Below are 25,218 nucleotides of genomic sequence, written 5' to 3'. Positions count from 1 at the left end.
GATATAGTAAAAAATGGTATAATGAAGCCTACATTTTTATTTTTTTCACAGAAGTTAAATTGATTTAATAAAAACAAGGGACGTACCCATAATTAAATTTCATTTGATTTCAAATAAAACTTTAATAATGACAGATATATGGTAAACTTGCAACATTCACTTACACATTCTAATATGAAATCAACAAAACCATCAGAAAACAACATATTAGCATTGTTGTTTTTTTCTGACCGACTTAAGACAGAAATTAACTGGAGGTATTTTGCATACACATACGAAATGGAAAATGTGGGATGTATTAGTGCCGTCAGTGTATTTACCAGTCTTCAAGCTACAGTGACATATTTTATAGATGCCCACTTTTTCTTGCAAGACAGGATGATTTTGCCAGCTTTCGTCTTGTTTTTTCCTGCGATAATAACATTTATTGTCTGACTGATTTACAATAAACAGCATTCAGTAGCTATCAGTACATTAGTATAACTGCAACATCAATGTCATACTTAGAGCTAAACCATTAGATGCTATGATCAGTCACCACATGTAAATCTACATTATTCCAAGTGCTTATAGGGGGATCAAGGGTGCACTATTTCAGGGAATTGGAAAGTTGCATTTGTGTATATTTTGTTTTAATATATTGGTTGACCAAAAGGAGAGTGATTGGCTTCTTGAGACATGGTTTCATCAAACTGTAGGTGATAAAAAGACATGAGAGGTACAAAGTGTTGAAAAGTGTGATGAAATTAAGGGGATCAGAGGGGGTCAAATAGTATGTTTTGTTTCCTTCAAACCAAAGAGTAAAAGTGTGATCGTCGTCTTTACATCTGTTCGTGTGTTGGAAACGCAGTCAACTCCACCAGTCTGTCACTGCATTATGCACAAAGACACACCTCAGCAATAATTCATCAAGGTTTCAAACTCAGGTTTCCGCTTTCTCCTTCTGCTTCTTGCTCTTTTTCAGGAATGACGGCGGCTTAAACTTCTTTTTCTTCTTCGACGGGGACTTTGATGGCGAGCCTTCGGGGGTCCCGCCCTGTGGTTTGGCAGGCAGGGCAGTAGGAGCGGAGGTGTCGTTGGTGGAAAGGGCCTTCATCCCTTTCTCCAGTTCTTCCGTCGCCTGTTTCTCCTCTTCACCTCCATTCTGTATGACCGGAGAGTCCGTCTTGGCATCCCCTGCTCAGAGGATGGAAATAATAGGATATTATTTTAGCAATGGGACACAAAAAGAGTTGCGTTGTTGGCGCTGTAAAGCTACAGTATATGGCAGTGCAGATGAGCATGCTCTAGTTATGTGAGATGTGTACTGTTTCTGTACTTACTAGTGAGACAAGACCAAAGCACCAGAGGTGTGCCCTATGAATCATTGTGGAGTAACACAGAAAAGGACAGACAGACACAGAGGGACACAAGATACAGTGGGTACAGAGACAGATGGACCTACTTAGATAGGATTACAAATGTGATATTTTGACTGGCGGTTTAGCTGTAAACCATCATGGGGTTTGGATGCTGCGCAAGCTGGCTTACAACTACGGGTGTTCAGCAGCTTTTCCCACAAGCATGACAAGCCAAAATGTCTTTCAAGCGAAAAACGCAGCATCGTGCAGACAGCAAATAAGACCTGACACCCAATATTACTCCCTTTTGACCGTGAAAAATATGAAGTAACACTACAGATACATCAAGGTTCTATCATTATGTAGTAACTATTATTTACTTTATAACTTTATTTTGTTGCTGCAAACATGAGTTCCATATATTCGACAACCCGCACACATTTTTCACAATCAAAATTTGTGGTAAATCCAGCCATTTTGTGCTCATAATCTGCATAATTAGGCTGTTTATTGGGAGGAAACCCATCTCATTTGCCCTGCATTGGTCAAGCGTAAGTAGGACAGAAAGTAGTCACAAACTTCAAATTGCGAATTGACACTTACACACTAATATACTGTACATTCAAAGCAATACTATTTTACGCTAATTCATAACCCGCAAAGCATGCTGGGAAGCTCACACACACACTTCCCCAACAGGAGGTTACCCAGCATGCATTGGGGTCTACAATTTAGTATAAAATAGTATTGTTTATTAGTGGAGAAGTGTTTATTTCGATACCCACTCCGTGTGGCGCAGTCACATTGTGTGTTCCACGTGTGTGTGTTTGGTTGCACTATGATTGAGGTGGTGTTTGGTTTGATTACCTCCTGTTGGTTTGATGATTAAAGGGTCAAAATAAACATTTCCAGAGGCATATCAACCACTCTCAATTTTTCGTCATTCGCGTATTCGCAATTAAGTCTAGTGCTTCTGTGTCTCACCAAATATTACAGTAACATTACTGACACCTAGTGACCAGTGTAAAATACTACACATACTACATATCATCACAACGTCTTATACGCGTCTTCTGAATGCCTTTGTGTTTTGAGACGGCATAATTTATTAATTAAAATATGTTTGAAAAACCGTGATAGAGTGAAGCCGCAAATGGCTTCTTCCTTGGTGCATGTGCCACCCCTTTTCCTCTGCCTTATATTATATATATGGTAGAGCATTTGATATCATGTAGAAACGGAAATATTTGACAAAGAAGTGCCAATTATATCAATATACTATCATTTGGATCAACAATTTAGAATAGCATGAGCGTACTAGCTTATGTCATTTTCTCACATTTTTTTGGTAGATAATGTTCTATGAAACATGTGTCTACACACAACACTGCGGCTTAATTGTTGCTTGACTATGAGAGGGAGTAACAGGGCTGTCAGTGAGCATGGGGAGCATTAAAGTCTAAAAAGTCAATCTGGCTGCTTCATGTCAATCAGACTGCAGAAGGCGGCTGACCAGGTAGCCACAGTGCATGGCATGCGGGGCAGGCAGTGAATGCATTGCTAAGCCTCACCTTGGTTGGGCAGAGGGCCCTTTGTGGGGGAGGTAGCAGGGGAAGTCTCATCTGCCACCTCCTCCCCTATTTGCAAAAACACAGAGTAAGACACTAAGAGACTGAGATAAGTGATTGGCTGTGCAGAAAGTGAAGCTGAGAGGCCAAAAGGAGAGTTAAGGTGGGGTGGACGTCAGTAATGATTGTTGCGTACAGGCTGAGAGTATTAATCATAAGGAAAAAATAAGGTCACCGAGTAGATGAATGGCATGCAACAGTGACAAAAACATTAAGACAAAACATATCACAACAATCATGTCAAAGGAAGATGAGGTCTCAACATTGTGCCTATTCTTTTCTCCCTAAACTAGCCATTGCTTCCCCATGAAACACAAGGAGAATGGGTGAGGATTTTTTTAATCCACCTACATGGTTTTCCTCCATTTGTGCATATTTTTATTTGGATTATTCTGTTTTCATATGATATTAAAATACTACAATAATACAGATGCTACAATGACAATAAAGATTTTGTACATGCACAAATAAAAAAACAAATGTTTATTTTGATGTTAAGATTATTATGATTATTTTATTATTTATAGACAGTATGTATATTTTTTCTGTGAAAATAGGTCATTTTTTCCGCAGAAAACACATCTCATTCACCCTAAATTGGTAATTTATAAATCTAAAATGATAATACAGGTAAAATGTACAGCATACGTGTACCTCTGTTAAAAAAGCCCCCATTTTTTACACCTTTATATCTTTATGCTTCAATTATGTTTTTTTTCCTCACTTTGTTGGACAGCCCTTAAACGCACCATAGTTGTGAGCTGTGACTGGCTACACCGCGACTCCAATTCCATCTGTTCACAAATCATCTTTCATAGGGATGCTCCAATCGATCGGCCACCGATCAAAATCGGCCGATCACCGTAAAGAAACATGTAGTCGGCGTATGTCGATAAACTCCTTTCAAAGTCAACCAGAAAAACTGTGTGGCGGCCAATCCTACATGTCTGCTGTGTCATGCAGGGTTGCCAGCAAAATGGCGTGTCTCGTATTGAGCTCGACACAGGCTATGCCAATCATGCTTGTTTTTATCACGTTCATGGGGTACGTACTTTTCCAAGTGTCACAGAACAACTTTACTCTCTTGTTGTCATTATACTAATTATATCTTGTTCTCAAAAGACTATTTGTGTGTGGTTGTTTAACCCAGCCTTGTGATGGTGATACTATGACTGGGGTCTCCTATCTAACCAGCTGATTTTGAGTAGCTCACCAAAGGCTCTTAGTAGATTTTTTTATATAAGTGACACCAGGTGACCAGGGTAAAATACTACATATCATCACATATCTTTGAATGCGTCTCAAATTTGATGTCAACAAAAGTGGTCAACCATGTACACCGACATCGACTTAAGGAGGCGGACCAGGACTTTTACCCGTCTATGTCGACCAACACTGGGTTCCATTGTATGCGTCAGCCGTCTGATTGTTTTGTGATCAGTCCTGGGTGTACTCTGCCTTTCACCCTAAGTTGGCTGCTATAATACTGACCTCAACAACTGCAATGCTTGCAAATATAGTTTTGCGCTATTTCAGCTCTTAATTACAACGTCTAGCTAAAAAGAACAAATGTCTTACTGTATAGCTCCTGTGTGATGATGATAGACAAAAAGCCATTGACACTTTCATCAGGACCGGCTGAATGAAGCATACCATTGGTGCCGCTGTCCTGTTTCTTCTGCACTTCCTTGCGGTACTCTTCTAGTTCCTGGTCTGTCAGCTGGTTAAAGGGGTTGGGAGTTTCAGGCTCTGGTGGGACTTGTGGTGGGCTGACTGGGGACTAACGGATTAAAAAACAAAGCTCTTAAAACATGGAGATAATCTGCGAGGAGGTCATATTTACAAATAAACACATTGCATTTTACCGGAGGACTATCATCCGTTATCACACTGGCGAGGACTTGAGACTGTGGGCCTGCTGTCTTCATGTCCTGGCGATTCTGCTGTCGGATCTGAAGGGGGGGAGACTTGAACATCAGTACGATGTGAACATTTCACAGAAGAGGACAACCCAACGTTACCTTGTTCCGTGTCTCAATCACTTCCCGAGGGTTAGTAAAAAGAGGCACAAACTGGTTGGGGTTTTCTATCTTGATGGAAGTACTGCCAGCTTGTGTCACCTCTTCTGTCTTCAGCCACTGAGGGAGAGAAACAACAATTGATATGTTGGACAAAAAAAACCACAATCTTCAACAATCTTCTCGTCAGTAATTATTATTTTATTAGAGATTGAGGTCCAAAATGTATTTGGTGCTGTTGGGTTTTTCCACCAGAGGGCAGACGCTGCACTGCAGCAGTCAGAGCGGATTCAGAGGCAGCCTTCTCTGCAATGCAGAGAGCTTCAGTGAGGTGGGAGGGAGAAAGGAGGTAAACAGCTAGGAAGAGCTAGCTCCTCCTACTGATTTCAAACAACCAGTATCATTTCCTTTCCCAGCTTTCCATCCATGTTTTACACCGCTTCATCCTAGCTAGAGCATAAAAAAGCAACCTGGACAGATCACTAAACAATTACCGTGTGATTTTGAATGGCATAATGATTGGCAATCAAGCCCTCGCTAGCTACATGACAGCTTTGCAAACCACTATAGTAGATGGCTCATATTGTTTTTGTACTACAAAAACATAATTGCAACTCTGCCCATTTTGCTGTTATGGAAAACAAAAAGAACCACAACCACGGTCACCATAGCTTTTTTCACGCAGGTTTTCTGCAAAAGAGACATTACACCGGTGGTTCTCAATAGGTGGCCCACGGGCCACATCCAACCTGCCAAAGCTTTTCATTTAGCGTGCCAAAATTCACCAAATTAATGAAACCATTTAGTCTCACTAAAGAAGTGCTCATTCCTGCAGTACTTCCTCCACTCCACAGGGGGAGACAGTCAGGCATACTCGTTACAATGAAGCAACAGTAGAAGAAGATGCGACTATAACGCTATCAACAAGTGATGCACCGATTTACAATGCAATACGGTTTTATATTTATATACAGGTACATTCAATGTTTCAATCGTATTTTGTTAAAAAAAAACATGAAACAATACACGTGAAACAATTCAAACTTGTTGTTTTAACTGCATATGAGGTCGGTCTCTCAAATATAACTTAAAAGTTTAGAAAATTGCTGTCCAAACTACTAAATTATATCAGTTCCTTTAGTCTTTTTTTCACATTTTACAAGCAAACAAAACTTGTGCAACAGGTTATACTACAGACCTGCTTTGAGCCTCTTACCAAAAATGGTCATGAAATCCATCATTGTCCTTGTAGTAGCTTTACTCTTTTCACAGCTCATAAGCGCTAACCTGGCGCTGCCTGGCTCTTTGCTCCCGCTACCTGTAGCTTTAACCTAGGCTTGATTGTTTACTGTCTGTCTGGCAGAGCAAAAGGGGACAATGGCTGACTTTGAGACCTTTGCAGAGGTAGATACTGTAAGATTTGTGGATAAGATCAGTTTCATATGTAAAGATGGGCGATCAAGGAAATAAACAAAAAAAAAAGAAAAGCAGACGCTGAAAATCAAGACTTTTAACAACGACTGGACTGCTGCTGTTTATAAAGTTTCAAAGGAATGTAACCTGCGGATGTACTTTTAGATGACGCATCATAACTTTGGCACTGTCCATCGCCCCATCCCCCTGATTATTTGGACCCATGCAAGACTCTGGGCTTTAGTGGCTTGCTGGCACTGGCAAAGGCTAATAATTAGCCAGAGTCATAGAATCCTATAGAAATCCTAGATTTATTTATTTGGCCTTCACAGTATCTGCAGAGAAAAATCCTGGCCCTTGAACAAATGTAAGTGAGGCCCTCTGCATTAGACAGTATTAGATTAGACAGTGTTCATCCATCCATTTTCTATACCGCTTCTCCTCACTAGGGTTGCAGGGGTATGCTGGAGCCTATCCCAGCTGACTTCGAGTGAGAGGCGGGGTATTATCACCGCAAAAAAATTGCTTTGTGACGTCAGTGCCAGCAGGGTTCTACAGGGTGTCCGTTGAGTCTGGGCACAGGGCAGAAATGCACATTTGCAAGAAATCCCATTTTCAACAACATTTTATTCGACTGGAATACATTGGACCCATTCACTCCCTTGCATATTAACGGATTTCTTTCCTCTGCTTTGAATCGTAAATAATTACTTTTTGGGTTGCTTTATGTTCACTTAAATATAAATTGGTTGTATGGCGCTATCTACAGGGGAAAAGAGTACTGCAGCTATGAATCCAGCAGAGGGAACTCTGTCACAAGTCAATTCACTCAACATTTTACAGCAGGAAGATGGTTTGACAGGACATGTTGTTGTGTAACTGCACATTTCTGTATGCCGATAATTACTTGTTAATGTGTAAAACTGCATTTAAAAACTGTTTTATAACGGTGAGAAGCAGAATATAGAGGTTAGAGTATCGAAAATACTTTTAATGGGTGCATCCATTATTAGTTTTTTGTTTTTTTCGCCGTTCGCATATCTGGTTGATGCACTTTGCAATATTCATGCAAACTCAAGCAATGACTTCACACTTCCTTTGTGTCCAGACTTCAGGGACACCCTGTACAATACCTGTTAGACAGAGGCAATCCCTTTCATCACAAAAGGCCAAAGGCAGAGCCAGCAGCTGCACGGAGCTCCCACCATTGCTTTGCTGGCTACTTTTTTGCTAAACCATTTCTTTACAAAGGTGTTCCCACAAGGGAGTTCTCTGCCCAAACAGTTGGTTGTATTACAGTTGTGGTTGTAGCAACACAGAAGAAGTAGTAGAAGTATTTGAACCTCAGTTAGTGTATGACACAATTAGTGTGTTTTTCCATTAACGTCAAAAATGTATGCCAAAATTTTGCCTCGGTTTGTGTCCGGGTAGTGTAGAATACGGTACGCCTATCGTCGTGTTATTCATACACTGTATGTCCATTTTTTAATACTGCTTGTCCTTACTAGGGTCGCGGGTATGCTGGAGCCTATCCCAGCTGTCTTTGGGCGAGAAGTGGGGTACACCCTGGACTGGTCGCCAGCCAGTCGCAGCCACTCTCACATTCACACCTATGAGCAATTTAGAGTCTTCAGTTAACCTAACATGCTTATTTTTGAGAGAGGAAGCCAGAGTACCCGGAGAGAACCCACACACGCACGGGGAGAACATGCAAATGATGCTGAGCTATTCCAACGGCGATATGAACCCACAATCTCCTGACTGTGCCGTCAACGGACTCTGTGGTCTCAAATCTCATTAAGATTCCAGGCTTATTCTCATTGCCCAACTACATTTCGTTTTAATCTCAGTCCTGGTCTTGATCGTTTCCCCAATTTATATGAAGTAATAACATCTGACCTGACACGGTCAACGCCATCTTTTCTCTCACAGGATTAGCAAATGACTTTCTGACTGTCCTTTTGTACTAGAATTGTAATGATTGGGTGGTGGAAACCACACCTGGAGTTAAGTTAAGTAGGTCATAAAGTCTACAGTTTTTGAAACGGCGCCCGGATGAATTAATTGTTCAAAGAACTGAGAGCCACGACGTGACTGCTGACACTTTGTTCCGGTTATCGTTGTTGGAGGTCTACAAGTCCTGTTGGTATCACTAACACACACTTTGAACTCTCCAATTAATCAAAAATACAATGTTAACAACAATGCAACAGGTTTCACTTACAATTTGTGTCATTTAATGTAATGTTGTAATACGCCAGAACTCAAGTGACTCACGACTAGAAAGGAAGTCCTTTCCAGTCTTGAGCCGTGAGCACAAACTGATGCATAACATCTTCTAAGACAACCTGAACAATCCAGTTGCAATCGATTCAATACCCTGAGAATACATAAGGCTTCATTTGCGCTGTATGTGCCCTGTTTAAGACCCCTGGTTTAAACACATCTGCTTCACCAGTTCAGTGTATTCACTAATCCTGTAACATCTCTAACGCTACATACAGGTACTTACAGTGGTGCGCTGTCCAGGACTGGCCTGCTCCTGGCTGACTTTTTGGTAGGTATTCGGGGTGTTGAGCCATCGAGTTCTCTCCTGCTGCTGGCGCTGGGTAAAAGGGTGCTGCTTGAGACCCAGAGGGACTCCGTCATCGTCAAACTGGTGAAAAGCTGTGGCGGTTGCAGGAACCTCTATGTCCCTTCGCGTTCGTGATCTTTCCAGCAGCAGTGGGAAACGGTAGGCGTAGCCTGTACGGTAACCCTAGAGGACACCAGGCGGTAAAGGTTAACATTTCACCTATGCAACAGATAACTCAACCCAGGCTCACCGTTACCATCACAGCTTAGATGTTTTCTGTCTACTTACGTTTTTTCTTCCATAGACAAAATAAAGTTTTAGGTCACAGTCCAGCATCCAACATATAACAACTCGCTTGTGGTGTGTTGATTTGTTAGCACAATACTTCCTGGCTCATGATGAACAGTCCATCATGATTCTTTGAATTGAATCAAAAGGTAAAACTGCATTTCTGGATCTGCAGTTTTATCCAGATGGTCACCAAAATGTAATGGGATATTCCTGTTTGTCAGCTCTACAAAAATTATAGTGGGAATCTTGGCCCATCTTAGCCCATTTTCATCAAAGCCTTCCCCTCTTAGCTATGGGGCGCCCCAAGGTTCTATTTTAGGTCCTGTGTTGTTTGTACTTGTTGCCATTGGGTTCAATTTTTTAAAAACCATAACATTTCTTTTCATTGTTTTGCAGATAATATCCACGTATATCTACCCCTACAATCCAAAACTGAATCTTTTATAACCTTAAAAAAACTGCCTCCATGATGCAAAAACCTGGATGTCAATCATTTTTCTCTATCTAGATGAGAAGAAAACTGAGGTTGTGATTTTTGGGGACACTGCCCTCACTGATGTTAACGGTGTCGCAGGCCCTCTTTGATCCTATTGCCGCCCCTGTGTAAAAGACCTTGGTGTTTTTATTAACAGCTCTTTTAATCTTATGCTATTGTAAAATTATATTTATATTATTGTATTTTTATATGTATGCTGTATGCTGTAATTTTATATATTTTTATTTAATATGAATGTACAGAAATAAGTACACATTTACATTACAATAATATCAAAAAATGTACTATTTAAAACATTTTTACAATAATTTAATAAACATTTACCGTTACATTTACAATAAATAATAAAATAATATATTAAAGTAAAAACAAAATTAATATTATGAACAAAAACAACTTAAAAATATATATATTTTTTTTAACAATTTTAATTTTAATTTTTTAATATATATTTTTTTAAATCAAAAAGACAATCTTTCTTGCTAAATGTATTTGTTGTCAATATTGACAGAAAACTTTATATTTTTTTGTTGTCAAATCCAATTTAAAATGACTATTTTTTTTTTATTAATGAAACATTTATGTAATAATTAATTAACAAAATTCTAAAATAGAATTATAAAAAGTGGCCCTCTGACGATAACCATAACTGTGATGTGGCCCACGGTGAGAACGAGTTTGACACCCCTGACCTAGATGGTCGTCAACATAAACAGGTTCAACCGTATCTGACTTTTTACTGCTCAGTACAAATATTTCTTGCACTAGAACTTGTGTTATAGAACTGACTCACCAAATTATCTAGCGTTCTCATGAGGGCTTCAAACTCATGCTCTCCAATGCGGCTCTTGTGCATTGGGCCGAAGGTAGAGCCGGCCCTGCCCACAGTGCCAGCATGGTTGGGTTTATGGGTGGCCCGGTCAAGCAGGATCAGGTTCTTTTCACCGCCAGCACTGCACAGCGCTGACACCTGGCACACAAAAGTTGAAATGATGTTTAATCATGTTAAAACAAAAGTTTCATTTGTATATTTGAAGGACTGTGTGTGAGTGTGTACCTGGATCTGACAGGCAGCCTGAATGTGGTAGATTGTGTAGAAGGCCTCCTCCACAGACTCCCCCAGGGCCACTATTCCATGATTTCTAAGCACCAGAACCTTCACATCATTAAGACTTGATTAAAACCAATCAAATAAATAAGCTGTCCATCCACGTGGAATAAAAGTGCACCATAGCTCTAATCTTGCGGCAGTGCCTGATTTGATAATTAAGTATTTATTCTCTGCACTCAAGAGGGAAGCACGAAGCAGCTGCTGAATCAAGTCTCTATTGTCAGGTGGGTCTACTTCTTGGGATGTGCTAACCTTACAAGTGGGTCCAAGGCTCTTCTGAAGCTCCACACGTTCCTCCTCCGCGTCCATGACTCCGTTGAATTCATAATAGGCGACATCACCGACAAGCAGGGCCTCATGGGATAATGGCAGGAGACCACATTTAATTGCTGAAATCTGAGGACAGACATTTGTCAGTCAAACTTCACGTTCACATCACCAAGAAAGCACAACACTTAAGGAAGCAGGGGAAACGCCAACAAGTTAAATAGTACACTCAGTCCCCTACTAACAAACACCCGACCTGTGAACTTTCGGAGATACGAACAAAGCCGACTAGTCTATATTTTCATGTGTTTTGCCTTATGAAGTCCATATTTATACTGCCACATGCTTGACCAGCAGAGGGCACTGTGACACTGCTAATGGGACCAACAGTGGTAGAACAGCGGTAGAGAGAAAGCTACATTGTTAGCTGTATAATACAACCCGGACAGAGCGTGTGATTAAAGTTTATGAAGAGTTAATAGGCCTGCTTAATTCTACACCACCCACAGAACACTACCTCTTTTAGAGTCTAACGATGACGACGATTTGTCCTTTTTTTTAATAACTCCTCCTCCAACTCCACCACAACAACGTATGCTCGACCACTCCTCTTCAAAGGTAAATAACATTTATCATTACGTATTATCATATCACTTTTATTATTGTTTTTTTAATTAATTATCCTCGTTTAATATTACTACTACATCCAAACTCATATTTACATACATACACATATACTGTATATGTATACACGTACATGTAGTACCTATATCATTGGTAATATTACCTTTTCCCCTACTTAAGAACAATTCGACATAAGAACGGTCGTCTGGAACCAACTGTGTTCGTTAGTTGGGGACTTAGTGTACTTGTTTTCAAGGACATCAAAGTATTGGACAAATAGAAAACATCACATCATCTTGACTACAAGGAAAAGGAAAGGCACTAAGAGGCACTAAGACCGATGGAGTCCGATGGAATAAAGTCATCAGCATTCGACAACAACAGAACTACATTAAAAGCATTGCTGAACAAGAAGATTTAGAATTGAAAACAACACAGAGGAACAGTCCAGCCGAAACATTAAATATGCCAACAAATGATCAATTATTCATCAAAACATCAGAGGCAAGTATGCCAATATCAACAATACCAAGCAATATATCTCATTCATTTATCATTAATAAGCTCAACTGATATTCTGCATTATTCATGCGTTATACAATGTTTCTGTCATATTTATGCTACTGTATTCACTTATCTTTAATCTCTGATTTATTTCATCAATTAACGTTTATTTTCATTTAATTCTAATTTATTCGCTTACAGTGGAACATCACCTTCAGCATTCGTGCATTTTTGGTCAAATTTTCATTTGTTTTTCTGAAAATAAGCCTTTTTTTCTGCAAGGAAAAAAAAAAAACGACCTAAGTGGGTAATAACTAAGCAGTGATGGACATATTTACATACCTGAAGGGGTTATAGAACATAATTCATAAAACATAAGACAAGTAATAATGGTGTACAATAGGAGGGGAGGGTTGTGCATTGTGGGGGAGATGTGTCATTAAAAGTGGGCTGCATACTAATAAAAATTATTAATCAAATATGAAGAAAAAAACAAAATAGTGATAAATAATAGTAGTCATGATGATTGTTATGTAATTGCGTTGTATTAAAGAGAGAAAGAAAGTATAAAAAAGAAGGGTACATTTAAAAAAAATGGAATAAAGATCAAATTGATTACATTGGACAAAAATTACATTAATAATTACAAAAAAATAATACATGCAATTAATATTATTGTGTGTTTTTGCTGGCTGATTGTCACCCCCTCCCACCCGACAGCCAAGGCTAGACAAACATCACCCCCCACCCCAATCCTAATTATTATTTTGTCCCCTTTCCCATGTTTCTCACTGAGTTTGTGTTACAAAAATAAGTATTGCGCCCTTTTGTACAGTCACGGCCAAAAGTCATGGCATACTGAATTATAATTACAAGTCATAATTACATTAAGCTTATGTAAAGAGTCAGTATTTCAGAGTTGACCCTTCTTTTTCAATTCACCATGGCATTCACTGCATGGTGGCCGAATGGTTAGCATGTTGGCCACACAGGGAGGAGATCGGGATCTCTCTGTTCTCCCCGTGCGTGGTTTTCTCTGGGTACTCAGGTTTCCTCACACATTCTCTAAATTGTCTTTAGGTATGAATGTGAGTTGAATGCGATTGGCTGGCGAACAGTCCAGGGTGAACCCTGCCTCTCGCCCGAAGGATAAGCGGCATAGAAAAAAGATGGGTGCTGTCTATTCACTTCGCAGCCCATTCTTGCATGAACAATGCTTGGAGTTTGTCCGAATTTGCAGGTTTATGTTTGTCCACCTGATTGACCACAAATCCTCAAAGGGATTGAGGTTTGTGGGGGTTTCGTGACCATGGATCCAAAATGTTGATGTTTTGTTCCCCGAGCGGGTTCGTTATCACTTTTGCCTGATGGCAAGGTGCTTCATCATGCTGGAAAAAGCATCGGTTGTCACCAAACTGTTCTTGGATGGTTGGCAGGAACTGCATCCAAGCGACACACAAACACATAACCACGGCTGGCCAGGGAGCCACACCACAGCGACCGCAAGCGAACTGGGCCCCACATAGAGTGGAGCACAGCCACACCCACGAGGCACGCAAGCCAGAAGCGCCAAGGAGGGACAGAAAAGCAAGCCTGATGTTGGACTAAATGCAGTTTTTGCAGATGTGGTGTCTTATTGACAAACCATATACAGGAAGACTCACTGCAGCTGTGGCCGGCGTATGAAGGTGCAGTAGGCAGCGAGCGTCAGGCCGGGCCGAGTAGATGGCTGAGTGCAGGCTGAACTTCTCTGCGTCCACACCAAGGTTGGTACTGCCCTTCTCCACTATTTCACCCAAGATATTCACCTTTACCTGAAAACCACACAGTCCCTAAAGCATACTTAGTATCAACCTTTCACCAAAGTATGGGAACCTGAATATAAACACAGTACAATTTGGATTTACTGTAACAATTTGCTCAACTAACTAAATAAACTATCAATGGAACTTCTGGTGGAATTTCTTTGGAAAGACCAGAATTTCCAACACTCTACTTATTTTCTTGAAAATTTTGCTTATTTTCAAATGCAAATGTATTTTCTCACTATCCAACGGGGGCGCTACTAAGCAGGGTATGGTTAAGATATCCACTTTTCGCCAGGATATACAGTACATCGCAGCATTTGCTAAGTTTTCAAGTATGTTAAAGCCCTCAAAACGGTGATTTACAGTAGTTGCTGAAATAATAATAATAAATTGAAAATAAATATAAATATATTCTAATAATTATATGAATATGAATACAATATAAATACATTAGGAATGAATTATTATAATAAGATTTAAAAATAAAAATAGGACTTTTTGTCACCTATATCACAAAGCTGAGACCTAGGCTGTTTTTTCCCCATCATTAAGGATGAAGATTATTGAATGCTAATGAATGCTAGAGGGGTCATGGATTCCATGTGCTGTTACAAGAAGATCAGGAAGGAGATGAGGAGGTCATCCTCGGTATTTTGATATACTAACCAGGCTTGACCCAGTAACCTCGCTGTATGCCAGGCCGTCGGGTAGCACCAAGAAGTGTTCCTGTTCTTTGCTGACTCGCAGCTGTTTAAAAAAAACAAAAAAAAGAAAGAAAGACACAAATCATAAATAATAACATTCATGAAAATGGAATTTCAACTTAAATACAAAACCAACAGTGAGACAGGTGTGACTGATCTGGGCCCAGCCGTAGAGATCGAACAGACGATGGATGCTGGCAAGTTTGCAGCGCATCAGTCTTTCCCCCTTCACCATGCTGCCAGGATCGCAGCCCTGGAGGTCATTAATGGGCGTCACCATCATCATGTCTGTGGGACGGACAAACGCATAGGCAACAAAACCACACAAGAAAATATTGTCACTTCAGGTTTGACCTTTTTTAACTTAACTCTATGATTGATAACAAACATACAATAGCGTGAATCATGAATTGCATGTCGTTATTAATCCACCACTGATAAATATTATGTGGAATGGGCAGATCACATTGGATTATTTCCTGTTCGGTGCTGTTGTTTAGTTATTTCTGTTTCCTGTTTATCACCATACGCTTTACCTTTGCTTTGGTTAGAGCAGGGGTCGGGAACCTTTTTGGCGAAGAGAGCCATGAAAGTCACATAATAAGGCCCTGAGAGCCGTAACATTGAATACAACTAAATCCGTACATTTTTAAGCAAGGCCCACAATTTATACGTCTATGAATGTATTATTTTTAATAACATTATACTGAAGCTAACCAATAATAAATAAAATACTTCTTACAATTAATGCGACTTCTGGTGCTTCATGGTTTTGTACGATACTCTTCATTTTTCTTTCGTTTCGCCATAATTTTCGTCAAAAGGTTTTGCTCTGCAGAATTAGATAGCAGACTATTTGACCAAAGGAGGGAAGTGTATTTCTTGACCTCTCAGTGACCCAGGTAGGTATACCACATTATCCAGTAATAATTGAGTTTTGGACAGGTGGCATTGGCTCTGGCCACCTGCATTGTAGTAGAAAAGGGATGGATTAAAATGCAAAAAAGTGATATATTTTTAAAGAAATTTTAAAACTGATTTCTGAAAGGTTTTATTTTAAAATGTCAGCAAAAAATGTAAATAAATGTCATCCTTAAAAAAATATGTCTGAGAGTGAGATGCAGCCGTCAAAAGAGCCACGTCTTGCTCCCGAGCCATAGGTTCCCTACCCCAGGGTTAGAGGGAGCTGGGGGCGCACCTGTCTTTAATTTGCAATTATGGTTCTATTTAGTTCAGCTGGACCTTCAGCTACGTAGTCGCCGGTTCATTGTTATTTTGCTTTGTTGTTACCTTCCACTCTTGTATGTGTGTTTGATGTGGCCTTTCGTGCGCCTTCCTGTTCCCACGTCCGATGGTGAGATTTGTGTTTAGCCATAGCAGTCCCTCCTAGTTTTTCTGTTATTTTGCTACTTTGCTTTTTTTTTGTGTGTATCACGCCAACCTGTTGGCTCAACATCAGCAACCATGTCCTTGCATCCTGGGGTCACAGCTATCAATCAAAAACTGAAGGCAAAGTCTCAAAATCATTCAAAGATCGTAAAAATATTGTATCGGCATCGGTATCGGGAATGCTGGCCCTGTATTTACTTGGTATGGCATCGATACCAACATTTGTAATATCGTCCACCCCAGGACAAATAGCTGAACAATTTGAACATTTCCTATAAATGCACTGTACCTTAAGGTGTGTATAAAAGTACATACTGGATGGGGAGACTGGTAGGGTGGCCGGGGAGCCATGCAAGGTCATGTAGTCCGCCAACTGTCTGAGTGCCCACAGGTTTGAGGAATTGCCACCTTTCTTCATCTGTTCCTGAATGAGCACATCCAGTTCCTCCCTGAATGACTGCACACACAGATCAATGTACATCAGTCATCAAGGATATCTACATCACTGTACATACATAACTCCATCTGATCGTCATCGTACGTGCTTCATCTACACTCTTACTTCATGATAAAACACAGCATCGCAGTCTCACCGTCACCATCGAAGATACAAAAACCCAGTACAGAGTGCAGAATTAGTGCAGCATCAGCATGAAAATGACATTTGAGAGACAATTGATTTTCTGCTACATTACCAACCTCTATGACAAGTCTACATTTACTCATATTATTATTATTATTATTATTATTATTATGTCGTATGTGTTTAGAGCTCACTGATCTTACTGGACTCTGAAGGAGGCTTGAGATGCGTTTCTTAAGCTGCGGTCCAGAGCTGGGTGTGGAATGCTGAGGAGACTGGAGGCCCTCTGGGACCCCATCACTGGGGCTCCGCTGCACCGGGGTGCCCTTCGGGGTGGGGGACTTGCTCATCTTCCACAGTTGGTGTGTTACAACCAGGTCTGGGTCGAGGATAACTCTGGAGAACATAGTAACAGCCAATATAACAGTTCAAATCAGATAGGGAACATACTGTAACTGGAAACATATCAACCATTCCATTACATAAACATAAAGTGCAGTGGAACCCGTTTCAGTCGACATCCCTTGGATGGTCTGATTCATGTCGACGTAAGTCATTGTCAACAAAAATAGCCATTACTTGCACATTTACTTGTGACTTAGGCCAGAGACAAGAAAAATGGACAATCATAAAGGATTGTTCAACATACAGAAGTCTGTTTCTATTGTTTTCTTCCATTTGTGCAAAACTTAAATGGGTGCATATTGTTAGTTGCGCAAAGGGGGGTGAAAGAACAGCTGAGAAGTCGACTGCCTGCTTTGGAGGTAAGTGCTAGTTCCTTTCCCGTTGCCCCTCCCATCTATAACCAGGGCTCCAAAACAATTATTTTGTTGTTTTGACTAATCAAGTACAGTAGTACCTCGCATAACATAAACCTCCTTTTACATAAATTCCACTGAGCATAAAGAATTTATGTAAAGTTTTTGCTTCGTATTACGGAAGAAATTCCATATAACATAAAGTGTCAAGTCAGTGCGAGTCTTTTTTTTTTTTTCATCAACTTTATTAATGCCTCAAGTCGGTGCAAGTTCAGACTAACACTTGGTGACGCCTTCTGACGCATCACGCTCTCATTGGTTGATTTTCGGGGCACCGCCTCCGCTCTCGACCTCATTGGCTGATTATCGGGGCACCGCCTACGCTCTCATCTCATTGGCTGATAATCGGGACACCGCCTACGCTCTCATCTCATTGGCTGAGTTATATAGCGCGTACGTGAGTTTGTGTGAGAGACAGGCTTGTCCCTTCAAACACCTTCCTCTTCGTAGTCGCCCTGAAACTAACTTAAACAATTAAGTTAAGTTACAAATTAAAATTTTGCACACAGCATTATCGTGTAGTGCGTGTGCGTTTGTCTGTGAGACCAGCTGACTCTTAGACTCTTTGAGTCGTGTTTCGACTAGTCGGCTAGTCCTCCTCCTCCTCCTCCTTCCTGCCTCCACTTGTGTGCTCCTGATCAAGACATCTCGTGAACGGTAGGATTGTTTTTGTTTTCCAGTTTTATTTATTTACAGTAAACTTATTTATTACCTTATTTTATATTGGAATGTTACTCTTATGTTTATGCTAACATTTTATTATATTTTCCCACCATATTTGGTGGACTTTGAATATTTTGAAGGGCCAAAGGGGTGAGTTTGGGAAGATCTTGGAACGGATTAGGCTATTTACATGTATTTTACGCTTCGTATAACATAAAAACCCTATAACTTAAAGGTTCTCGGAACGGATTATTTACGTGGTAGGAGCGTCTACTGTAATTGGTTAGACCGTAGACCACAGGTGTCAAACTCAAGGCCTGGGGACTGGATTTGGCCCACCATATCATTTTATGTGGCCCGCGAAAGCCTTGAAATAATGTCAAAAGGACACTTATTTTAATATTTAAAAAAAAATATTAGTATATATATATTGTAATTTTGTTATTAATATAAATTTTGTCTTTACTTTTTTAAGCTTTATTTGTTATTATTTTACTTTTATACTATTGTAAGATTATATTTATATTATTGTATTTTTATATGTATGCTGTAATTTTATATATTTTTATTTAATATAAATGTATTTAAATAAGTACACATTTTTATATACGGTATAACAAATATTTTTACAATAATATCAAAAAATGTAATATTTAAAACATTTTTACAATAATTTAAGAAACATTTACCGTTACATTTACAATAAATAATAAAATAATATATTAAAGTAAAAACAAAATTAATATTACTAACTAAAATTTTTTTTTTAATCAAAAAGACGATCTTTCTTGCTAAATGTATTTGTTGTCAATATTGACAGAAAATTTATTTTTTTTGTTGTCAAATCCAATTTAAAATGACAATTTTTTTTAATGAATGAAAAATGTATGTAATAATTAATTAACGAAATTCTAAAATAGAATTATAAAAAGTGGCCCTCTGAGGATAACCATAACTGTGATGTGGCCCACGGTGAAAACGAGTTTGACGCCCCTGCCGTAGACAGACCAAATCAATATAAACCAAAAACAAACAGTCAGTGGTTTGGTCTGCAACATATCAGAAAAGAGGCAAAAATGTCCATCACTGTTTTCCAAAGTAAAAGCTGATGTTTGTGAATATCTTGTTTTGCCTAAAACGCAAAGCTAGTAGGTCTGCTTTCATGGATGAAAATGGAAATTGAAAAACTACTGACATTCCAGAGGCTGGAATCAGACACATTTTTAAATAAAAAAAAACAAACAATTAATTAAATACCAAAATTGTTGTTGATAGATTGGATAATCGATTAATCATCAATTAATCGATTCATTGTTGCAGCTGTAGACATAACCACAAATCTGACTTTGCAAAATCATGCAAGATAATGATGAAGTTAACAATACTACAACACATGTTGACATAAACGGATATCTATTCATTCATTTTCTAGTCAATCCCATCAGAGAGCGGCTGAGAAGCAGGGTAATTAATTTTCCTCAAGGGCCATAATTTACATCACCTGTGTTCACGAGTGGATACGGGCAGCTGAAATGAGTGTCCTCCGCAGGCTGGATCGCCCTTGGAGAAGAGCTCGGTTATTCAGGAGGGTTTTAGCGTAGAGATGCTGCTCCTCCACAAGGAGAGCAGTCAGTTGAGGGTAGCTTAGGCAACGAGTTTAGATGTTATTTCTTTGTATTTGTACTTTATTTATCCCACAGCGGGGAAATTCACTGTATTGTACTGTAAATTTGTCCTGTATATTATACCTGCTATTCCCTCATCCACCTGCTCATTGTCTATCCGTGGTTGCTGTAGTTTCTCCTGGTTATGCTATTCTTTCCTTGATATCCCTTGCCTTCCCAGAGTGCCCCATTGCACCACGGTACCTTACTTTATGTTTCTGGTTCGTGTATTTTGCCTATTAGTTTAGGTCACGGTGTCTTTAGTTAGTTTTTCGCGTTGTTGTTTTTCGATTATGTGGGTTTTTGGACTAGTGTATCAGATCAGATATTAATATAAGAATACATAATCTTTCAGGATCATTCAGATTACACATTAACCCTCAATTCCCATGAAGAAAAAGAGTAATTGAAAAGAAACCTACCCAGACAGAGGAAACTGTATCACTCACAGCACTGGCGGGTAGGCACATGCAGCATAGTGGTACAAGCTCACGTGCAGATTAATCCGAACAATTAACAGGAAGTGGACCAGCAACACAGCTCGTTAAGTGGAGAAAAAGACCAGAGATACTTTAACGATCTTTGGAAAAGATCACATGCGTGTATACACACACCAACACCCACACACACACGGAAGAACGCACACACACACACTTAGTGCTGCAGGGAACAGATAAAGTCCCAAAACACCACGCCCTCCCTTCTCGTGTGTCTTACTCAATTACTTGCATACTGTACACACAATACGGTTGGCCAAAAATGCATTGTATGGGTACTGGTTTTAAGTCAGTATTCTGTATTCAGTATACTCTACTGTATTATCTTTAAAAGCTTTGCAATTCACATGTAATGTATCCATAGATAATGCCTGAGGAGAGACCCGGACATGGAAACATGCTGCTGTGCTCTGAGAACCAAATCTCCCAGAAATCCATTATGGTGCACATTAGCCTCTCATACACATGCATGTAGCGCATATTGTAAATGCATCTACTTACAGCGCTTTTGGGAGCACAAACATCCATTGGAACAATAATTACTTAAGCAGGTCTGCATTGATTTTCTGTGGCTCCACTTTCGTTAGGCTAAAACTTGAATGGATCCCTCTCCCTACTGAATATATGTAAATATGTAAGTTCTTAAAAGCAGGGTTTAAACGTCATCACATTGGAAAACAAACTGCGTGTATTATGATTGATCCATCACTATCTCTCTGGCATCACAATATCAGTTAATAGAAATGACTGTCGTTGATTTAGAGGTGCATACTTTTATTATAGCCACTTCTATCCATATTCACTCCCATCTAAATCAGCACCATCATTATTGTAATCATTATTATTTTACACAAAACTTGTAGTTTCTTCTTCCTGGCAAACAAACAGATGTTAGGGCCAGCCACAAATACTTTTGGACCGACACAAATACATTTGGCGCTACCCGTGCTCATAAACACATTATAGTGGGACTGTGGAATGAATGTCGGTACAACTCCGTACAGTAGATGGCGTTGTAGCGTTGATTCTTAACACACCTTATATGCATCTGGTCGACCAGAGAAGACATTAGGGATTAGTGTTGCCAAGTTAGCAATCTTGTCGGTATATTTAATGAGTTTTCAGACTAGAACTGCAACAATTAATCAATGATTAATCGATTATACATTTAATCGACAAGTATTTTGGTATTCGATTAACCTGTTTTTTTAATGTAAATATCCTCTAATTGCAGCATCTCAAATGTTAATATTTTTAATTTCCTTAGTCATCCATGGAAGCAAACCTATTATCTTTGTGTTTTAGGCAAAACGAGATATTCACGCACATCGGCTTTGACTTTGGAAAACGGTGCGAGACATTTTTGCATATTTTCTGAGATGTGGCAGGCCAAAACACTAACTGCTTGTGTTTGGTTCATATTGACGTGGTCCGTCTAGGGCAGGGGTCTCAAACTCAATTTGACTGGGGGCCAGTGGAGGTAGAGTCTGGGCCACATCAAGTATTGGGAGTAGGGCTGGGAATCTCAGGGTACCTCAGGATACGATACAATACACAATACATCCATGTGATAACACCACTGTTAGTCCAGTGTTGGTGTTTACTTGCCCCTGTAAGTACGGAAGTAACACTGAGCTTGCCTGGATGTTGCGGGCTGCAGTTGCACTACTCTTTGATGTCCAGTCGCGGGCCGCAAGATACGATTTGGTGGGCCACAAATGGCCCGCGGGCCACGAGTTTGAGACCCCTGGTCTCGGGCCTAGCCGATTACGCGACTAATAGAAACAACAAGCTTCAGATTAATTGACTAAGAAAAATAATCGTGAGTTGCAGCCCTAATTCTGACACCTATACATTCTCTTTTTCAAAAAAAGCCACTAGCCACACATCTACACTGGAAAAAAAACTTTTTTGTGACGGTAAATGTTACTTTACATGTAAACCATGTGAGAAAACCGTAGTTAATAGACATATATATTTTTAAATGTTTGCAATATTAATGTGTTTACTTCGTGTTAGTTTGAATAATGATACTTTAGAAACATTTACTTAAGTAGGATCAGTAGATCACAATTTGACAATACCAAGTCAAATCGACTAAAAAAAAGTTCTTATGGCGACGTCAGAGGCACTCATGATCGCCCTCTGGTGGCCTGCCAGGCATGGCTGCTGCGCACTCCGTTGACCAATGACCTGCTCTGCTGGGACTAGTGCATTCTGGGTAAAAGTTAAAATTGCTATTTTTTATTTCAAACTCGTATTTGGTACTTGTCTTGTAGCCTATATTATTATTTATTATTATTATTTGAGTGTTAATTTGCCGTGTGATAATGTTAGCATGCTTTGTAAGATGACACCGTGAGTCAGACCATTATGTTGCGTAATGACCTGCTGCGATTTCCATTTGTGATCGGATTCTGGGCTACTGACTTGCAAGAGTAGTTGTTAAGCAGTTAAGTGTCGTGAGACGTCATGAGGTTGAAAATTTAACAAAAATGATGCCAATACTTTTTCTTTACTGATATTAAATATATGTCCCTGGCTGTATCACTATCAACAAACTAACAATATGAACAACACCTCAAAAACGCAGGCATTTGTGAAAATAAATATAACTACCCTCTGAATCAGTGCTATCAATATTTGGATCGATCCACCCCCTACTGCATCACTCTTTCAAATGCCGAATAGTGTGGCAGAAACAAAACATGTATTGACAGAACATGGTGAGGGAATCCTATCAACAGGACGCCCTCTCTGTACTCCATCATCCCCTTGCGGCCGCACGCTGCATGGCTCCCTAGCAACACTCATGCACGCAAGGCAGCATCAGCACCAGCAGAGCCAATGATGCGCTGACGGCCGTCCGCAATATGTGGAGGGCGATGGCAACACAGTGCTTGCACACGACAAGGCCGATTAAACGCAATCCAAAATGTTGTCGGGAAATTTTACGTCGTTTGGCAACAATGCATATTTTGATCTTACTCAGCCAAACGACGCACAGTGCACATTCCAGGCCATGCACCAACGAAGAATTAAAATAAATACACACACGCATATATATATGTATACACACATATATATATATACCTAGCGTAATAACCATATAGTGTATAGCGCTTGAGATGCAGCATCAATGAGGATGCTGCACAACGCCCAATCAAACACGCAACATAGAAATGAAACACTTACTAGAAAGCAGTGCACTCACCTCAGTGCATCCCCAGGACGTGCCTACCGGACCCCTTTCAAATAAGGCAGATGCGGTAGCTTCGAATACGTTGCGACAGCTGTGTTCCTTTGTCAGGGTACCTACTAGCAAGTCTGGGGGACCATGATGCTTTTCATTGCCGACTGCGCCTCCAAGGAACAGCCCACTGCCACGCCTGCCCAGTCTGGCGCTGTCGTATACGGTGTTCCAAATGGTGCACTTCCACACTTTACACCTAGCATTTCGAGTGCACAAGTGCGTTCATGCTGGGAAGCGCGGCAGTGCCCGGATGTTGCACTCAACACCGCCCTAAATGGTGAATCTGCAGCCAATGAATCATCGCCATCTTGGCTAAATACCGAAAGAGGGGGCGTGGTCTGGTCTTGAGTCAAAATTGATAAAAGGAGAGACGAAGAGGAACGGGACTAATAATACGAGAGTCATTTCCGGTAAGAGGCAATGACTCATCGGTTTGGGACAGCACTACACTATCAAAATACAATCTTTTAGGAACTAAGTATACAGTACATATTGAAGTAGAAGTGTGAAATTTGGGTCTCAGGAAAAACTAGAGTGGGTTATTGTGCCCGTCAATACTACTTGAACGTGAAAGGACTGCTGTTGAAATAAAAAAAATGTAAAAATGCTGGTAATGATTCATGTCACACTATGTTAAGATGAAGCTCCGTTCATTTTCTGCTGAGGGTGGGCAATACTGCTAATTTTAGTATAGATCCGACACATAGTTAATGCATTGCCTATTTTCTACCATTTATCCTGTGGAGTAGTGCGTAACATAACGTAACATACAGTATGTAACATTTTTCTTTGAGATGGTAGCCTAACAGGTACCAGCCAATGTGTGGCTGTGCAGGTATGTGTTTGTATACAGGGGAGTGAGGTTTACAAACACATACCTGCACAGCCACACATTGGCTGGTACCTGTTCGGCTTTGAGCTCGATGGCTCGCGCTCGTGACCTCGTTGGAGCCTGGGTGGAAGGTGGGGTTGGCTGGAACAGGTGTGTTGTATTCCAGTAGTGCATTTGTCTTTGTTGAATGGCATTGATAGTGCTTAACGGGGAGGCATCGCCATAATTTACCTTCCTCAGAGATATTCACCACACCTTTGCAACGCCAACAGCCAGAAACAAAACAAGTTTGTTTTCATCTGATATTCACTACCCGCGGGGCCGCACGGTGGTTTAGTGGTTAGCATGTTGGCCAACACAGTAACAGCCTGGAGATCAGGAAGACCTGGGTTCGTTTCTCCCCTGGACATTTCTGTGTGGAGTTTGCATGTTCTCCCCCGTGTGTGCGTGGGTTTTCTCCGGGTACTCCGGTTTCCTCCCACATTCCAAACACATGCATGTTAGGTTAATTGGCGACTCTTAATCTACCATATGTGCCCTGCGATTGGCTGGCGACCAGTCCAGTGTACCCCGCCTGTTGCCCGAAGTCAGCTGGGATAGGCTCCAGCATGCCCCCGCGACCCTAATGAGGAGAAGCGGTATAGAAAATGGATGGATTCACTACCCGCACTGAATTGCAGGCCAATAATAATATTTTTAAAAAATATCCATTCTAGATTCAAAGCACAGACAGAAAAGGT

General features: G+C 40.2%; 1 protein-coding gene across 4 annotated transcripts; it reads right to left on the bottom strand.

Moving 5' to 3' along the window:
* Positions 1–92: 92 nt before the first annotated feature.
* On the bottom strand, positions 93–23,924 carry add2 (adducin 2 (beta)). Of its 4 annotated transcripts, XM_054773897.1 has the most exons (16): positions 23,608–23,924; positions 16,955–17,147; positions 16,484–16,625; positions 14,916–15,067; positions 14,742–14,822; positions 13,932–14,081; positions 11,125–11,268; positions 10,819–10,917; positions 10,555–10,731; positions 8,912–9,157; positions 4,990–5,106; positions 4,834–4,920; positions 4,622–4,748; positions 2,912–2,977; positions 1,323–1,356; positions 1,115–1,176 (listed from the first exon to the last, which is right to left on the bottom strand). In XM_054773897.1, coding segments are annotated over exons 2-16 (1,770 nt in total). In that variant the 5' UTR covers positions 17,102–17,147; positions 23,608–23,924; the 3' UTR covers positions 1,115–1,175. The 4 variants fall into 4 exon arrangements, with proteins under 4 accessions (XP_054629869.1, XP_054629870.1, XP_054629871.1 ...); XM_054773894.1 differs by lacking the exon at positions 1,323–1,356 and having other exon boundaries at positions 93–1,176; positions 23,608–23,921; XM_054773895.1 differs by lacking the exons at positions 1,323–1,356; positions 23,608–23,924 and adding an exon at positions 20,319–23,529 and having other exon boundaries at positions 93–1,176.
* Positions 23,925–25,218: the final 1,294 nt, after the last annotated feature.

Source organism: Dunckerocampus dactyliophorus, chromosome 4 (assembly GCF_027744805.1).
Source record: "Dunckerocampus dactyliophorus isolate RoL2022-P2 chromosome 4, RoL_Ddac_1.1, whole genome shotgun sequence".
Taxonomy (NCBI): domain Eukaryota; kingdom Metazoa; phylum Chordata; class Actinopteri; order Syngnathiformes; family Syngnathidae; genus Dunckerocampus; species Dunckerocampus dactyliophorus.
The sequence above is the reverse complement of the archived record's forward strand: the minus strand, read 5'-3'. Positions and strand labels throughout refer to the sequence as shown.

What these genes read in the sequence shown, in the direction of transcription:
- add2 (XM_054773894.1), bottom strand. Translation starts at nt 17,101, where the DNA reads ATGAGCAAGTCCCCCACCCCGAAGGGCACCCCGGTGCAGCGGAGCCCC. An exon ending in TCAGTCACACCTGTCTCACT is followed by an intron (nt 14,823 to 14,915) that starts GTTGGTTTTGTA and finishes TTTTTTAAACAG; the next exon opens with CTGCGAGTCAGCAAAGAACA. An exon ending in AGGTTACTGGGTCAAGCCTG is followed by an intron (nt 14,082 to 14,741) that starts GTTAGTATATCA and finishes TGTGGTTTTCAG; the next exon opens with GTAAAGGTGAATATCTTGGG.